The sequence below is a fragment of the Sceloporus occidentalis genome, unplaced genomic scaffold, assembly GCF_023333645.1.
Source record: "Sceloporus occidentalis isolate IW3139 unplaced genomic scaffold, rSceOcc1.0.p SCAF_9, whole genome shotgun sequence".
Lineage (NCBI taxonomy): Eukaryota > Metazoa > Chordata > Lepidosauria > Squamata > Phrynosomatidae > Sceloporus > Sceloporus occidentalis.
The window spans coordinates 7,022,950-7,041,809 of NW_028316989.1; the positions used below are offsets into that span (position 1 = coordinate 7,022,950).

Consider the following 18,860-nt stretch of genomic DNA (forward strand, 5'->3'; position numbering starts at 1 on the left):
CCATCACGTGTTACTTCCATGGGCTTAAGCTTTTCTAATAGTAGCATCTGAAGCCACCCACCATTTTAAGCTCTCATAGTGCCCTGCATCACTCTGGGGCACTGTAGAAAATTCAATAGGGCAGGCAGGTTCCTAGCTATTGTCACCAAATAAGCCCAAAGCTGAGGTCAACCCTCAACATAGATGGGTTCTGCCAGGGTACTTGGACCTCAACAGCTACCTGGTCTGTAGCAGTTGCCAAAATCCTGGCTCTGTCTGTACTTTTTGGTACTAGTCAATTCACAGTTCATCTCTCACCATCTAAGACTGACATTTTCCCACTTCAAGCTGTATGCCCAGCTCCTTTCTCCTCCAATCTTGTGTCCATACCCTTCAATCTTGACTAGCATCCCCCTTCAGCTGAGCATTGTGCTTTCTGTACTCCTTTCTGAGCTCACCATCCCAGAAAAGCTTGGATCTTTACCACGGCCACATGCTGAGAATTAGCGCTGAGGGTGTAGCTGGCAATCTTTTCCAGAGAGCGAACAATACTGGTGCAAGCCTTGTCCTCAATCTGAGCCATCCAAAGAACGTGGTCATCCACCAGCATCATATTGCTGGCCATCTCCACGATGACATCCATGAGCTGGATAAAAGCAGACAAGTTGAAAGGTGAGGCATTGATAGAAAGCCTTAGGACTGCAGCTAAATATTTGTTTAAATACAATGTGTTATACTAAGAAGGAAGACCATCTCTACTCTGCAGGCTTACCATTCCAAATGATCTGACAAAAGTGGGACAGGAAAAGAAGACATGCCCAGACCCAAGAAATTTTGCTGCCTGTGTGAAGAACAAAATGGTGCTCTTCCAATTCCATATATATAGTACTCCAGACTCTCATGGCAGTCCTTTGATTATGTTTTCTCTTTTTCTATAGTTTTGATCCTTCCTTCTCTTCCCTAGTTAAGGCCATCACAATGCAACTGTTACAAATTACACAGCCTCCCTTCCTCAATTACAGGATAATTTCAGATTGTACAGATTAAGGATACTTCATTGGAAGCCTGTCCAAACTCTTGCAACAATGTGAGATTTTTCCACCACAGAATCTCTCATTAATTACCAGTTGGAACCTTCCTGGAAAAGCATTCCATATGGATATCTCCAGCCAGCAGCCAGTGGAGAAAGGATGAAGGCAGCAGGATAGGCAATTTGGCCAATATATATAACCTCTAGGTAGGAATATATGTATATATTGGTGCTGGATAATCTTTGAAAGGGGGACTGTCATGTGGCTATTAAAAAAAACAACCTGGAGATCTTTAGCAACAGATAGAGCAACCATTTCCTCCATCTGTTTCCCCTCTAAGTTTATACGTTTTACTTTTCATCATTATGGGACTTAGGACTCTCTGTGATTTAAAAACAATTTAGAGAAAAGATTGTAGAAGGAATCAAAGCAGGTAGGATGCTTCCCCCCTCTTTTTGGATGGGATGGGAATGGACAGCGTAACATGTTGGGAGTCTCATGTGATGTTATTACCTGTTTAATCTGGTCCACATAACCAGTGAATTTTTCAATCATTTGAGACACATAGATGACATCCATCATGTCAGAAAAGTTTGCAGCCTCGGCTGTGTAGACACGCAGTTGGTGCGCCAGGGTCAGTGCATTGGAAGCATTGATGGGCATCTGGGAGAACAGAGAAGAGTGTTGGTGGGCTTTACAGCCAGTTAAGGTCCAAGAATTAGTTTTTAACAACAGCGTTTCATTTATAACTTGAGGAGCTACCTAGGCTGAAACCTGCTCAGCTGTCCCATTGAGCTTGCTTACAGATCACCCTTCCCTTACAATGAGGCAACAGAATAAGCAAAGGTAAAACTTTTTTTTCCTTTTTGACTATAACTGGCTGAGTTTTACCTATACAGCACCTAAAAGATTTTTCCAGATGTAACAATGCAGCAACCTGTTGAGAAATTTAGTGTTCTCTGCTTGAGGGGCCTGAGACTTTTCACAGAGAATAACCCCCAGACTCTTAGAAAACCCCTTCTCAGGCCAACAATAGTTTACTAGCCCTGACACAGAAGAAACCCCTTGCTTACGTCAGCTCACCAAAACAAAGGTGTAGAGAACACGGGTGATATCATTGGTGTACAAGCAGTGGGAATAGTTCCCCTCCTCCCAGCGTCCTGTGCGGTCACAGCGCCTCCATGCTTGCTTCTCACGGCTGGGCCCACCATTCCCAGAGGTGAAGGGATGCTGGAGGCAGGATTGGTAAGCTGTGATGCCCGCCAGAGTCCGTGGCCATCTAAAGGCAGAGATGAGGAAGGCAACCTATGAGAATGAGCCTGCTGTTTCCCCTAAAGCGGTCCTGCTTTGCACCACAGATTTCTAGGATTACAAAACACTGTTTCTAGGACTACTAAACAAGTCAGCCTGAAATCTAGCCTCATGCTCAGAATCAGATGTGATTTGTATTTGGATACTAGCCTGCATGGAAAGGAAATAGCATCAATCAACTGGAAACTAGCACCTCAAGAATGCCAAGACACAGATCTTTCTTTCCTTTTCTCAGATTAATGCATAGATGCATTTAAGTTAAATGGTTTCTCCATCTGCAGTCTGAAATCCCTATATTTTACGTATCAGCCTACTCTTCCCTCTCCAGGATCCACCCTCCATTGATAAAAAGGTTCTATTTGTGGAAGATACTTCTTCAAAATCTGGGGTTCCCTCTTCCCTACTGTACATCCACTCAGCATAGCCCTTCCTGAGTTTCTGTGTATGATGGAGGAGGCCTATGAGGAAGAGGAGGGAAGGAGCCAGCCTTCATTCCCCAGCCAATCACATATCCAACTCTTTTGTTTCCTAAATGGCAAAAATTATCCTTTATGTCCATCCTTTGCATTCTTGGTATAACATACCCTCCAACATTTCCCAGATGAGAACTGGGACAAGTGTAGCCAAGCAGAATAAGAGTGTGGTCAAGACGGCAAACATCATGAATGAAGAACAGATAAGCTTGGAGAAGCTGTACCTGCTTGATTTTGCTTGAGTCTATTGGGAGAGGCAAGATTCAGTTCCTCCTCTCCTCTTCCCACAGCTGAGTTAAGTATAAACTATTTTTGCATGGTCAGCTTGCTTTGGAGCAATTGAAATAAGCTGAGGACGAAATGGTGGGGGGTGGGAATGGGAGAAGAGAGAGAAACTGGGACCTTTCAAAAGCAGCTGAAAAGTGGGATGACGGAGGACTAAACAGGATTGTCCCTGCCAAATCAGGACAGTTGCAGGGTGTGAAATAAAGAGCTGCTGTCAGGCATATCCTAGAAAAAGACATACAGAATAAAGATAGGAATTTAAGTTTTCCCCAAAGTTTGAAAGATTGCTATTTTGGATTATAGTTTCCAGAATCCCCCAGGCAGCATGGTTAATGGCCATGCTGACTGGGTGATTTTAGGAGTTCCTGTTCAAAAAAGGAGTAACTTTCTTAAACTTTGGCTTCAGTCCCAACCTAGTAGTTTCCGACTGTATCGGACACCAATTCCCAGTATCCACAGCCACCTTTGTCACCGTCATTCAACACAGAAAAAAGAAACCAAATTGGGGAAGAAGACAGTGCATATTGTAACTGTTAAGAAATCAGATCCCAATGGATGCAATTGCAAAGAGAAGAATGATAGGGAATGAGACAGATTTTTGCATCTGTAAAGGATAAAGCTCCATCATGGGGGAGGGAGCTGGGTGGAATGCCTTCATGCTATTCCTTGGAGCTCTCAGTAAGAAGAAAACAGCAGATGCCAAGAGTTTTTATGGGGTAATTTATTTCCCTCCCTAGAACTGAACACTTGGCCCAGCTGCTTCAACATCTGGCTTCTAAGACTCTTCATACACCCCCTTTGCTCCCTCCCATGCCAGCAGCAACAGCTGGATGAAGTGAAAGAAGGCATATGTTGGTCACATGGCTACCCAAATACAGACATTTATTTCTTGCATTGTTCATGCTAAAGACAAAGCCATAGTTCCCTCCTTAGTTCTTCCAGTGATTTGCCCAGGAACACAGTTGCCTCAACTGAAAGATGGTTTCATCCCACTGGGGACATTGTTAAAACAGATGTATCAAATCAGGGAGAGATCACTCCATTAAAAAAATTACTTTTCATCACGTGTCAGAAAAAAATCATCCCTAGTGTACACTTCTCTACACATTACAAATCTATGGTGGTTGAGAGTGGTGCAATGTTATGATGGTTGGATTGGGAATTGGATGATGTAGGTTCCAGAGCTCACCAAGCCATGATGAAACCATTGGATCAGTTGTGCTCTTTCAGCCTGATGGTTGTTATGAGAATAAAATGGGGAGGAAGATGCAAAGGGTGGAGAGAAAGGGGAATTGCTACCATTTTAGAAACAAAAAAGATTGGGCAGTGCTCCCTGAAGGGACAGTCAGGTTGCCAAATAATAAATTAGTGAATACAACTTCTGACTCTTTAACATGTGGGTAAACTAGGGCTCCACTTTAGACTGGGACTGTGGCAATGGCAGATGGAAACTTTTCTCCTATGTCATGTTCTGATGAAAACCTTTACTACATTGTATCCTACCACCAGCATGTCCCACTTTATGGAGAACCTTTCGAGTTTTGGGTAATGAGGCATACTGTTGTATGCCTTCCAAGTAATTTCTGACTTATGTGACCCTAAGACAAACCTATCATTGGGTTTTCTTGACAGAATTTGTTCAGTGCCTTTGCTTTCCTTGAGGATGAAAGAGGGTGACTTGTCCAATATCACCCTGTGGGTTTCCATGGCTGAGTGAGGATTAGAACCCTGGCCTCCCAGTGTCCTAGTCCAATACTCAAACCACTACAACACGGCAGCTCTCATACCTCCAGATTTTCACAAATGAAAAAGGGACAAGAGTGACTAAGTAACATCATAGTGTAGTCAAGACGGCAAAAGGTATTAATGAAAAACACATAAACCTGGAGAGGCTGCAGCAGTTTACTTTTGCCCCTTCCTCTTCTTTCCCTCCTGCTGAGTTTTGAGTACAACTACTCTTGCACTTTGGAGCAATTGAACTAAGCTGTGGACCAAGGGGGAAAGTGGGAGAAAAGGAGAGAAAAAAGGACCTTTTAAAAGTAGCTCAGACAGAGGATTAATTGGACTGTCCCTCCCAAACTGAGGATACAGGAGGGCAAATTGAACTAAAGAGAACTAAATCCCTTCTCTGCTGTCTCAGAAGTCCCCATCTGAATCCGTTCCTTCCCCTGCTCCAATATACACAGTTGCTTTTGGGGAGACAGGAGGGTCTACTTGGCTTACCCCCTTTACATTCCCTTTTACTCTCACAGGCTCCACTTTAGCAGAAACATTTCCCAGATGAGGCACTGTGTTATCTGACCTGTTTGGGACCCCTTTGGAATGGGAATCCATTTGCAGAGCTGTTCTTCCCCACCCCACTGCCTGCAAGCACTGCTTGCAACAGGACCATCACCACCCCACCATTTCTGGAATCCCAGTTGAGTCAGACACACTGAGGGGGACCTTGTTCTCCTCTCTGGGGACTTCTTCTGCATCTCACTCCAGGCCATATCCAGCTAACACAAAGTGTTGAGGAGGAGGCAGTAGTGGAGATGGGAAGAAGGGGGGAGAGAGAAGAAGAGAAGACAGACCCACTGTTAATTTAAGCCACATTGACTTCACAGTAATTTATATTCCATCAAGACCCCGCCAAGGTTACAGCGGGCTCCATAAGCCTTTTTTCTCTTGCCAGAGAAATTCCAACACCTCCCGCTTCTGGAGTCTGTCTGTGCTGCCAGAGCTGGGCCTCTTCGCCTGCCTCCCTCGCAACAGACTCTTAATCATTCCCAGGCCCCAGTTGCCAGAGCAGCCCAATGTCTCCCCAACAGCCCTTCTTCTCTACTTGTGGGGCTCTTGAGGCAGCAGGAGCTGGGACACCCCAATAATGCCAATTCACCCCTAGCCAAGCCCCTCTACTAAAAGGGGTGACTGCAGCCACCTCCGAAAAGAAAAGCACCAGGGAGGATGGAAAGCAAATAAAACTAATTCCAATTTTTTGGGAAACAACCAATGCATCCATACAAAATCTAAACATCCAGCATGCTGAAGAGAAGACTGAGGGTCAACATGATCACTATCTTTACATATCTAAAGGGCTTACCCACAAAGGAGGGGCAGGCTTGTTCTCTGTTGCCCCAGAGGGTAGGGCCAAGCCTAATGGATTTAAATTACAGAAGTGTAGATTTAAACCGAGTATTAGGAGGAACCTCTTGACAGTAAGAGTGGTTTGGCAATGGAACCAATTGCCCAGAGAGGTAGGGTCTCTTAGGGCTTCTTAAAAAAGTGGTTGGACAACTACCTGCTGGGGGTACTCTAAATGGAATTCATGCATGAACCAAGAGTTGGATGTGATGACCTATAGGGCCCTTTCCAACTCCAATGTTTCCATGTTTCTTCTTCGTGGTCTCTGTGAATCACACAACTGAGTATTTCTGCGCCTGTGAAGAAATACCCAGTTGTGTGACTTCACAGATGACCAGTCAAAGAACCACAGTTACAGGTAAACAACCTCATTGCTCATTGTGGAGCTTTTAAATCCCTTGTGACTGTTGCAAGAGACTGTGGACTGCTTTCCAATGATGCCTTCTCAGCAAAAAAACCACTGATCCTCATCAGAGCTTGGAAGTCACTCATCACAAATAACAGTATAAGCAATACAATAATGATTGTAATGTTACAGCAGATAATGTAGTAATAGATAACATCATTCCTTTCCAGGTGGATAATTGTAGCACTGTTTTAGTTACCTTTTTTTTTAAGCATAGGCTTTTACTATCGGATGTGTGCATTTTCAAAATAATTAGAAGTATCTATATTAGTTACTTTTAAACACTGAGATAGTAAAGAGTTATTTACAATTATGACTACAACAGTACCTATCTACTTTGGAGACCTTTTAAAAGCAAGTTGCCAAGCTCTGCTGTTTAAGATGCCTTTTAGAGTTTCCAGTGAAACAAGCCTTGGAAGAGATTGCTTTTTCAGTCTGGCCTTTCCTGCATTTCAACCACTAAGGCAGGAGAGGGCAGAAGAGAGAAGAAATCCTAGTGTTCATACAACAGTTCCTGCCGGAGTCCTGTAAAATACTGACTCACGTTGATCCCTACCTGAAGTCTCCACGGTTGTTGGTAACCCGCTCTGGTGGGCAGTAGGACGCTGACGTCTCCAGCACGACTATCTCCACTTTCTTGCTAACATTGCCCTGAGCAGTGAGGATGGTGCATTCCCATTCACCACTGGCTGAGACATGGATGTTGGACAGGATGAGTTCACTGAGGACAGATAATGCTTTTAGAAACTGATCGCCAATGATATTCTTGCAAACAAGTCAGTACAATGTGGGCTAGATACAGCTAGTGGATTTGTAATTGATTGACCAGTTAAACCCACAGAGAGCTCACCAATGACTCTTCTTCTAGCTGGAGAGAAGTGATTAACAGGGTGCCTCAATGACTAGGATGATGGGAAAAGGGCATGCTTTTGAAGTTTGCAGGTGACATCAAATTAGGAGTAGCCAATACCCCAATACATGGCCTTAATAGAAGGGCTATTTTCCTGCATGGTAAGGGATTGTATTGGATGGCCCTTGTGGTCTCTTCCAGTTTTATGATTCTAAGAACTGTGCAGGCAGGCCTGGTCCTTAACTAACTGTTATGGGTGGGCCAATCTGAATGGAGGTTCTGGTGTGGAAGGCCAACCACCCTTCCCACATGGTATCACATGATATATCTACACAGGAGGTCACAGACTTCCATTCACAGCATCCCTAGTTCAAAGGATCTCACTGGTAAAAGGATTTGGGAAAGCATTTGAGGAGCAGTGTAGCTAAATAGTCTAAAATCATTGGTATTCCTTATGGGTACACTTCACCCACAAACATCTTTCCTAGTGTCTCCATGCTGCCCTGATGATACCTGAAAAAATATTTGTAGGGCTTGGACAGTCCACTGTGTGTGCTTTGAGGAGAAATGCTGCCCTAAATCTATCTATCAGCTTTATTTCCCAGCATGTCTCTAGCCTACTGTGGACTGGAAGCTGCTTAAACAGAGGCTAGCATTCTCTTTCTCTCTCTCTGACCTGCTAAGGCAGGCTCCAGTACCTTGTGATGAAGGTGCAATCATGGACAAGGCTCTCCTCCAGGATTATGCCGCTGTGTTCATCCTCCTGCACAAGGGCATGGTTGTGGTACCAAAGAATGTGTGTGCTATTGTCCAGGTAGGTTGCTGTACACTGGAAAGGAAGGCGGTCACCTTGGAAGACAACTTGCCGCAGAGATGGGATCAGATGGTGGGTGTGTAGCTCCGGAGCCCCTTCTGTAAGGAGGATAGGGAGAGCCCACTAATGGTTTGTTGGAAGGAGAGGGGAATGTGCATTATGATGGCTGTGTAACCAAACAATATTACTGAAGCTATTGGCATGTACTGCATCCTGAAATTAAAGCTGCACTACATTGTTGCAGATCCCACTTGCCCATCCATCCATCCATCCATCCATCCATCCATCCATCCATCCATCTATCTATCAGAATATTGAACCCTACCCAGAGCATTGACCATGCTGGCTGGAGGATTTGAAGAATTGTACAGCCTAAATACCCTGAAGGCACGAGATCCTGTCATATCTTAGCATTGTCAACTGTCTATGGTTATGAGGCTGTCTTTGCCACTCAGGAGATTTTGGAGGGCTGCCCTCACTGTCCAGCTTCAAAAAAGTCCTCTCCTGGACGTAAGTGGGGACAAAACATGTGTCCCAAGAAGGCCTTGGGCCAAAAAACCTCAGTCCAGGGTGGGCAGCATGCAACTCACAGGCCACACTTTGCCCACCCCTACCTTAGACGTTATGTACAGTCAAGCCTGGTTAGTATTCGGCATCAAGAAATACTAGATGTTGTAGGCTACATTTCAGAGAAAGACAATGGCAAACCACCTCTGAGTATTCCTTGCCTAAGAAAACTTTATGAAATTCATAGGACTGCCATAATTTGATAGGTGACTTCAAGACATACATACACTCCAAAAAGGCAACTTTCCCAAATTCTGATGCAATGTAAACAGCCGGGGCCCTTACCGCAGCGCATCTGGCCCTCTCTGGTATTCCGCAGCGGCTTCCCATGTAGGCTGCTGGGGTAGATGCACAAGGTGTTGTCAGATATCTGGATGGAACGGTTCTTTGACCAGGCCAGGACCCAGCGCAAGTTGCAGTCACAGGTCAAATATTCCGTGGCAAAGTCACTGGAGGGGGGGGGGGGACAGAGCCACATTTTGAGGTTAGTGAGGATGGGGTGGGGGGTGTATGGAAGGCTTACAGAAAAAAGCAAGAAGCAGCATATTTAAAGAGCTCTACATCCATGGAAAGATCCAGTGTCCAGTTACTGAGGGAGACCATCTAAAACAGGGAAGGAAGGAAAGAAGGAAGGAAGGAAGGAAGGAAGGAAAGAAGGAAGGGCTGACTGTAACCAAGTGTCTTTTTGTTTATTCAGACTTTCAGCCTCCTCACTCCCATCAATACCAGGGAGCTGAAAGGGATCTCAAAGCTATGGAATTATGGAATTTGTAGTTTTGTAAGATATTTAGCTTTCTCTAAAGAGCTCTGGTGCCACAACATACAATAAATCCCAAGATTCCATAGCATTGACTTGGCAGTTAAGCCATTCACAAATGGCATTATTTTTGCAGTGCAGATGCAGCCTATGTAGCAAAGGGACTAAGGAACTCCGTTAGTGAATTGTAAAGATGTGTACCGAGACACTGGCAAGTCTGTTTTCCCTGCCTCTTCCTTCTTTTAAACTCACACAGAAGAAAATACTCACAGTACTTTCAGAGATAGTAGCTCATCAAAGACTCCATGCTGGAGGCTGGAGAAAATATTCCCCGACACGTTCCTGTCAAAGAGAAAGCAGGAAACGAGAAGCTCTCTGTTAGGTCAGAAAAATGGCCCATCTAGTCAAACAGATTGTTCTCCTCAAGGGCCGGGAAACTGCTTCATATGCAGGCAAGTTGAGCAACAACACCCAGATAGAGGTCTTAAATCCAGTCTTGGGATCCTATGGCTCTCATATTGATGGACTCCAGTTCCCCTATGCTCCTGTGTACTCTAGTCAATGGCAGCAAATGATGTGACTGTAGTTCAGCAACAATGGGAGAACCAAAGGTTCTCCATCCCAGTTTAAAGGCAGTGCCCTCTCCCTCTCCTCTTCCTAACAACCAATATTTAGAACAAGGATGGGGAAAGGGAGGCTCCCAAGCCCATTTTTGTAGGTGCCAAAACCTGCTAAAGCTCCACATGCCGCCAAAGGCCTTTCTCATCCAGCATTCTGTTTCCTGTATGGAATCAACCAGAACCCACAAGAAAGATCTCAGAGCAATAGCCTTCTCCAATTGTTCCTCCCATGACTAGTGTTCAGAGGCAGGCTGCATTTGCTCCTAGAGGCCTTCAAGACCAGAAACCTTTGATAGCCTTCTCATGAATCTGTCTCAGGAGAATTAACTAGTAATTTGAGCTGGCACACACTCTCAGCTCAATGGCATCACGGTGCAATGGTTGGTGTGTTTGGGTATGTGCGTGCATGCATGCACACATGCACCAGTGTGCACAGACACGCCTTTTGAGTTATACACTGCAGACATGGAGTGGTGTCCACTGATTATGCATCCTCCTTGAAAAAGAGAGGCATAAGCAGATTTCAGAAACCTCTGGCTCACTCTACCTGAAGAATAATAATTGGAGAATACCAAAAGCAGAAAGATGGGTATCTTGTACATATCTTTGTTAGCAAAGGGATCATGCTGATGAATGGGGATGACAGACACCATACATGCCAGACTCAAAGCTCATCACAACTCACAACACCAACTACTCACAAGCGGACGAGACTGGTCAGTCCCTGGAAGATGCCAGTGCTGAGGCAGCCGATGCGATTGTTGGAGAGATCCCTGTTAAATAATCAAAAGAAGCAAGGGATATAGAAAGACTGTGGACAGCCTGGGAGACTAACCAAGACTGATCTGTCAAGAGGAAACGTCAAACCAAGGGACCAAGAAAGGAGCTAAAAGTACAGCTTGGAAATGTTCCTTCTTTGGACTACAACTCCCAGAATATCCAACTATCATGGCCATTGGCCATGCTGATTTGGGATTCTGGGAGCTGTAGTGCAAAGAAGTAATATGTCCAAGCACTACTTTTAGTTTCTCTCCCAGCCAAGGAATCTTGCTACTGCAGTCCACAAAACAACTTTTCCATGCACAAATAAAAAGGGATAGGATGACAAAAGTTCACTGAGGAGTGCACTAACAATTAGTGGGACTGAAGCCACGTTCTCAGTTATAGAGCTATATTCTGCCACAGTAACTTCTATGAAATCTTGGGGATTGTAGTCTCTCTCTCGATGAGAATCCTGAATGTTCCTCTCTAAACTGCAAATCCCAGGATCCCATAGGATTCAGCTAGGGCAGTTAAAGTAGAATCTTAGCACTATAATTGTGTAATTTGATAGAGCTGGTCATTTCTTGAGGTACAATCAGCCCACAACTTTTGCAGAAGTTAGGGGTGCAGGATGCCCATGAAAGTAGAGAAACTACCAATATTTCTAGCACACAGTGGCTTTGAATAGTACTTACAGACGTTTTAGGTCCGAGAGGCCAAGAAAAGCTCCAGGCTGGATGGTGCTAATCAGGTTGTTCTTCATATCTCTGGAAAAAGATAATTAAGTCCATTTAGAAATTAGAAATTAGGTTGAGGAGTGTGTGGAAAGTACCTCAGCAGAACTTGAAAAAGTAACACTTCTGCTGAAAATTCTCAGAATTCCCCAATCACCATTTTTGTTGTTGTTGTTGTTGTTTTAATTAAAATTGTATTAATACATTCTAAAACAAAACATGACAACAAACAATACACCAAATGAACAATAGATACAGGCAGTAGACCAGGTAAGGCCCCGAAAGTTATAGATAAAAGGTGTGTTCGGGGATCCTGAAAGACATCTTTCCATAAAAATTTAGCTAAAATTGGGGGATGTCTAGAGACTAAATCTTGCTGGATATATTCAATAAATGGGTGCCAAATCTTATGAAAGGTCAATCCAGAGTGTAAGCCTCTCGCTCTGTTGTTATTATCTGCCATTTGCTCCATTAACCACAAGTCCCAGAGTCTAGTCCACCATTCTTAGTGACCATGCTGGCTGCAGGATTCTGGGCATTGTCATCCCAGACGTTTACTTTTCCAAGCTCTGTATCTTAGGTTATTATTCTCGATGGATGGTGGGCTGCCTCTTCTTTGGACACTGGGGCAAAACATAGACCCACTGGCTCCAATGGCCCTATACAGACAGGCCAAAATAAAGCTGTTTCAGGTCACTTTGGAGGTATGGTGTTTCAATGATGCATGCATCCTAAGAGTCTGGAAGCTGCACCAAAGCTGCACTCCATTCCTTAAGACTGGAGTGTGGCTTTTGTGTGGCTTCTGGACTCTTAGGACACATGTATCATTTAAACAGCATACTTGCAAAGTGACTCGAAGCAGCTTTATTTTGGCCTGTCTGTATCAGGCCAATGTCTCCTAAAAGAAGCATATATCCAGGTTCTGTTGTGTTTGTACTTTTTGCTGTTAACATTTTATTGACAGCTTTTAAATTTTTTATACATAGAGGAATGATACTCATTTAACTTTCTCATGCATTTTCTCCTGCCTAAGTCATAGAGGTAGATTGCATAGCCTCTGGCTTCACATGAGAACGCAATCCCACCACTGCCAAAAGGTAGTGCCATGGTGGGCCTACCTTATATAAACTCAGGGAAAAGCAAACTGCTGCAGCCTTTCATAGCTTGTGTGTTTTTCCTCATTAAGAACTTTTGCCACCTTGACCACACACCAACGTTGCTTGGTCACACATGTCCCCATGAAATGTGCAGGTATATTAATGTTTTCTTTGCATTAATAAAAACTGGGATGATAATCACACATGGATGTCTGAACTGCAGTTTTATACCCACAATCTCCTGACTAAGCCCCTGCTGCTAGAATTGATCTTGTACATCAGAGAGCATCTTTTATCTTTCTTTTCTTTTGCTGTGAAATACAGTGATGGATTTCCTTCCAGGGAGACAAGGAGGTTGACATGAGGGGCAGTTTGCAGAGCCTAAAGGCACTCGTTGCCATATTAACTTCACATCAAAGCATGCTTGTAGCTGCAGGAGGTTCATTATTGTTCTGTAATTCATTAAGATCCCTCATCTGGCCCTTCCACTCCCCAGTTAATTGTTGCTTCTCCATCACACTTTGTGCCATGTAATAAGAAAGAAGGAAAACACACATACATCAGCCACCCATATGCCTAAAAGCTCTAGTCAGGCAGACTGAACGCTGCAGAAAGAAAGTGCTTCCACCCTGCTCTGGAAAAGAAGAGAACCTCTGGCCTCATGTGCATGCACTTGCAAGACCATCTTTCACAGAATCATGTAGGAAGAGACCTTACGTTAGCTCTTGAAAAGTTTGGTCTTTGTGTATTCAAATATACTTGAATCATTGGGTTAGGATTTCCACCTCTCCACACCTCCCCTTCTCTAAATGTTTAACAGTTATGTGGTAGGCAGGTACAACTAGCCTTTTTCACACTGGAAATAGCTATATGATTTGAATTTGGCCATGCAAATGGGGGATATTTTGTTGCATGCTTCTTAGCCATGCTCAAAATGGAGAACACTTTGTAATTCCTCCTGGGCAGAAGGTCAAAATGTAGGGCATGTCCTAGAAAAGGAGGCCATCTGGTCGCCCTGGTTGGAGGGTATACTACCATGCTGGATAAATCTCGTTCCCTCATTGTCTGTAGATGCAGGCAAAAGTGCAGGCCCTTTACTTACAGATTACTCATTTTGGAAATGTGTTAGTGATAAGATCAGAATCTGTAGTCTTCCAGGCATTAACCTGTTACTTTCTTCTCTTCCTCTGCCCCCAAGTCTCTGAGATTCTGGAGGAAGGTGAGATGAGCAAAGTCAGGCAGACCATGTTCCCCACAGCTGCTGCTCTAAATCATACTTTAAAGCAGAAAAGAACAAAAGCTGCAAGAGAAACCATTCCTTTAAACCCAAGCAGACAGCTGGACTCAGAAACCAGGATTGGAAAGCATTAAGAAAGGGCTCTTCTTCAAATGCCTGACACATACACAACCACACAGTGTGTGCGTTACAAAAACCGTCTTTCTAAGAACCATATTGTCCAATATTTTACGGGGGGGGGGGGGGAAATGGGCATGCTTACAACATTCTTAGTTCTCAACTTAAAAATTATTGCCAGATTTTGCGGCTGTTGTTGCTACACACACATTGGGTCCTGTAACAAAATATTGCCAAGTGTGGAGTGTTTTCCTTCAGGATCTGTATCAGACAGCCATGCCCAGTTTCACGATACTCTATTGTAGGTCACCCTCTTATTATCATTTTCCTACTTGAGGCAGTCAGCCAGTATTTATTGCCCACTAATATGACCTTCAAACTTCAAATGACTTGCAACTAGGTTTTTAAGTTGTCAAAGTGAACATGCTATTCCATGTGCTTGTGAATAATATAATAAGGTTTCTTCTTCTCTTCCCCTCATACCCACAAGTAACAGAATTGCGTATTCCTGCATGGCAGAGGGTTGACCCTTGAGGTCTCTTCCAACTCTATGATTCTATAATTCTAGCAGCTGGCGGAGAAGTGGACTGAGATCATGGTTTCTGAAATGAGTAAATTTTGGAGAGCACATTACTATATTCCAGATGGGATGTACCTAAGGCATATGTCACCATGGCCAGTTGGAGTGGACACAGTTGTTTCACTAGCCTTGGTTGTGCAAATGCACTTGGACTGACCACTAATGCCACCCAAGTATCTAGCATACCTTCCAACTGTCCTGACTTGATAAGGTCAGTCCTGATTAATCTTATTCTGTTGTCCCACTTTTTCACCAACTATTAAAATGCCCCAGTTTCTCTCTTCTTCCATTTTCTCCCTTTGTCCTCAAGCTTACTTCAGTTGCTGCAAACTGAGTTCAGAATCCAAAAGTAGTTTTCACTCTATTAATAAAGATGGCAGAAAAGGAAAGGAGAAGATAAAACGTTCCTTTCACAGTAGGCTTAGGGGAAAGCAAAGTGCTGCAGACTCTCCTAACTTGTGTGTTCCTCTGCATTAAGAACCCTTGCCATCAGGACCAAATTCTGATGTCGCTTGGCCACATGTGTCCTGGTTTTCATCTGTGACATGTTAGAGGGCATGATCTTATTTCAGGGCTGAAACTGAGGCTATAATCTGAGTCTTGAAAGTGACTGTAGTCCACCAGCCCAACATAGGCTGAATCTCTGTTCCCTAATCTGCAAAATTGCCACAGTATATACAACTAATGGGTGCTAAATGGGCAACTGGGTTATCTTGGAGCATAAGAGCTCTAGTATAGTGTTGCAGTTAAAGTGTCAGACCAATACTGCAGAGAGAAGCCTTCAAAACTGTGTGAACCAGTCACTCACTTAGCCTTCCTCACAGGATCAATGCTAGGGTAAAATGGGGAGGAGGAGAAAGACATGATGTGTTCCCATCTTAAACTCCTTTGGGGAAGGGTAGGATAATTTTTCAAAAAGTTGAACTCTTTTCCCTTTTGGCACAAATGTTTCCCAGCCATGGCCGTAGGCCAGAGGCCCTTTGTTTAAATGAAGTTTTATTTCAGAGAATTAATAAACAAAGAGAAATGGGTGGTGGGAGTATACAGCTTTTCTCTTGCAAGGATAGAGGTGTTTTTGGCAACTCGAATGGCTGGTGATCATGATAACATGTGGGGATGAAGGCTACGCTCCAACTTCTGGGAGATAAGGAATAAGACAAAACAAAGGAAGGAAACCAAGAGACTCATGCGCTTGGCATCCCATCCTAGTTACTTTCTACCACTGTTTAATTTTTTAAAAGTGAGCTCAGCATAGGTGTATGTGTGATGGGTCCCCAGCAGCCGACTAATGCTATGCAGCAGGGCCAGGTGTGAATGGTAATATTCCAGCTGTAGCAATATGCCAGTTTGGAGAATCCAAGCTCACCCCTGTGTGTAGAAATCAGATATCATAGCATCTACAGGCCAGCTGACAGTGCTGAGCAGAGCAATGGAAGGGAGAATGAACATGTGCCATAAGCCCTGAGGGCAAAGTTGTTACTTCAGCTGCAACTATCTCATAAACATGTGATAACTAAGAATGAAGGGCTCTTCTCAAGGCAGCCAACAAAAGGCCTCTGTCTAGATCTCTCCTTGAAGGAAGCTCAAAAGTTTCCACTAGCTTCCTTTTAGCAGATCTTGCAAGTAGATGCAGATGTGTGGGAATTGCTATAGAGCTGTTGGAATCCACAGCTGTGATGCATTGTTTTATGACATGTGGAGAAGTAAAATTACTGACTTTGCCAAACAGAGTACAAGATGACAACATCAGGAGATTCAATCACACATCACCAAAAAGCACATAATTTGATTCTTATGTTTCTACCAACCAGGAATAGTTGTGTATTCCCCCTGCTTCTGTGATAATTTCATCAATTTATGATTCCCTCTGGTTGAGGATTGGGCGACTTGGAGATGTCTCATTCATAGGGTTACTATAAGTCAAAGTCAACTCAAAGGCAGGTTACTACAACAACTGTTTCCAACTAATTAGCCATTGCATGGATGGGGAGCATGGAAGCCCAGTACAATAACACTGATGGAGGTTTACATTCCACAAGAATTACTGTTGGAACCCAACCAATAGCTTTCTTGGGAGACCAACTTCAGAAGTTGTGTTGCCCTGGCTTTTGTAATTATACAGTCTCTTGATGATCTTGATTATTGGCTTTTATTTATTTTATAATTCATTTATATCCCTCATTTTCCCACTCAAGGTGGAATTACTAAAACCAAGACAGATTAAAAACCATACAAAAACATCAGTATGAATATATGCATACCGCCTCAATCTGAATGGGAGAGGCAGAGTAAAATGATGATGATGATGATGATGATGATGATGATGATGATGATGATGATGATGCATGTAGAGAGTCACTGTGGTATAGCGTTGGACTACTAGGAATCTGGAAAAACAGGCTTCAGTGTAGTATTTCTGAGGCTGCATGTAGTGCTTCCTGCTCTCCACCAAGAGTCTAACCAGCCATTGTCTTCCAATTTGTGTCCTTTTTGGATGTTTCCTCTAAAAGAAACAGCCAGATCCAGGTGCATATACTATAATCCAATTGTCATTGTCCACAAAAAGTCAAAATAAAAAAATGCATGCACACAGAGCGAGAGACCTTTTCCCTTTCCACATTTAGTTTCTTGTGAAATCTAGATGGATTTCCTTCCTGTGCCGGCTGAATTTGTTGTTAACTCTTTCCCCAGCAGCCCTTCCAGATGTGTGCAATAAATTTAACAGCCAGAACTTTGAGAAGGAGCTTTCCCCTCTTCCTCCCTCTCTGCCTTTCATCATTGGCTGATATATGGATTGCTCTGCCCCTTCTTTTTTCAGACTGAATCACCACCCCTAAACCGTGTTCAAACAAGAATTGCTATCTCCCCCCAGCAATGTCCATCTGCCATTTTCATTGCCAGTATTGTTGTGGTTAACTGCCCTTGAGTTGGCCCCTACTCTGGTGACTCTGGATGAGAGATGAAGAAGTCCTCCTTTTCTCCACTACTATGCTTAAGTCTTGTAGATCCGTGTGGTCTCTTCCAACTCTATGATTCTAAGTGCATATCAGACTATGCTCATGACTTCTATGAGTCTAGCCATATGATGCGGTCTTCCTCTCTATCCACTGCCTTCCACCTTTACTAGCATTATTCTTTTTTCTAATGAGCCATGCCTTCTCATGATGTGGCCACAGTACAACAGCCTCACGTTTCATCATCTTGGCTTCCAAGGAGACTTCAGGCTTGATCTGTTCAAGGACCCATCTGTTTGTCTTTCAGGCTGTCTAGCACTCGTCTGGCTAGCCTACCCATCTAGGAAAAAAGGCAGCTTAGTCCACTTTTCTATATCAATGTCTGCTGAAATGGTTTCCTGTGATTAAACTATTATGTGACCAATATCAAATAATCAAATATCGGTACCAAATATTCAATCACAGATCTTTCATGTATACCCTCCTACTGTCTTGATTTGGCAGGGACACACCTGCAAAACCTCTGTTATCCCACTTTTGCAGCTGCTTTTTAAAACGTTCCAGTTTCTCCTCCTCCTCCTTTCCCCTTTGTCTTCCGCTTACTTCCATTGATACAAACTGAATTCAGGGTTTTAATATAATGCAATATGAATGTTTTCGCCCCTTTGCAGCAGTGTTCATGTGACTGGGGATGGAAATCCAGAAGCCTTCAACTCCTTACAACTGTAGCCAAACTATGCATCCCTCTGAAGCCTTGTAAAACAGTAGCTGGGAAGAGAATCACATAAAGAAAGGGGAACAAAACTCCTTTCCTTGCTCCCCTTGTAATTCTAGCACTGCATTCCTGCTCCAGTTCATTTCCTGCTCTTTTTCCTGTCAAACAGCTGCCATACTTCACCATACAGATGGCTGCAGCTGCACAGTGTTTAAAAGTAATTACTCACAGTGTGCATGCACAAATGATAACATGCATGCACAAATGATAATGTGTGTGTGTGCGCGCGCGCGCATACACACGCCCCTCTGTGTTCCACAACACAAAGAAGGGTAGAAGATGGCCTTTTCCAGCTTAAAAGCAGCAACATCTATCAGTGTAACAACCCGCTGTAAATAAGGCCTTTATCACACCATGAGGTATAGTATAGCAGGAACAAACTGTGCTA

General features: G+C 43.7%; 1 protein-coding gene across 3 annotated transcripts in view; it reads right to left on the reverse strand.

Moving 5' to 3' along the window:
- The window catches only part of ADGRA2 (adhesion G protein-coupled receptor A2), a 71,985-nt gene that overhangs the window by 14,224 nt on the left and 38,901 nt on the right, over positions 1-18,860 (reverse strand). For 2 of the 3 annotated variants that reach the window (XM_089538706.1, XM_089538707.1), the window contains exons 3-11: positions 11,674-11,745; positions 10,918-10,989; positions 9,867-9,938; positions 9,125-9,288; positions 8,157-8,370; positions 7,165-7,329; positions 2,094-2,289; positions 1,524-1,673; positions 464-625 (exon numbers count right to left, since the gene is read on the reverse strand). In XM_089538706.1, the coding sequence (XP_089394832.1) occupies positions 464-625; positions 1,524-1,673; positions 2,094-2,289; positions 7,165-7,329; positions 8,157-8,370; positions 9,125-9,288; positions 9,867-9,938; positions 10,918-10,989; positions 11,674-11,745 (1,267 nt within the window). The remainder of the gene's footprint in view (positions 1-463; positions 626-1,523; positions 1,674-2,093; positions 2,290-7,164; positions 7,330-8,156; positions 8,371-9,124; positions 9,289-9,866; positions 9,939-10,917; positions 10,990-11,673; positions 11,746-18,860) is intronic. The other variant, XM_089538708.1, reaches the window with a different exon arrangement.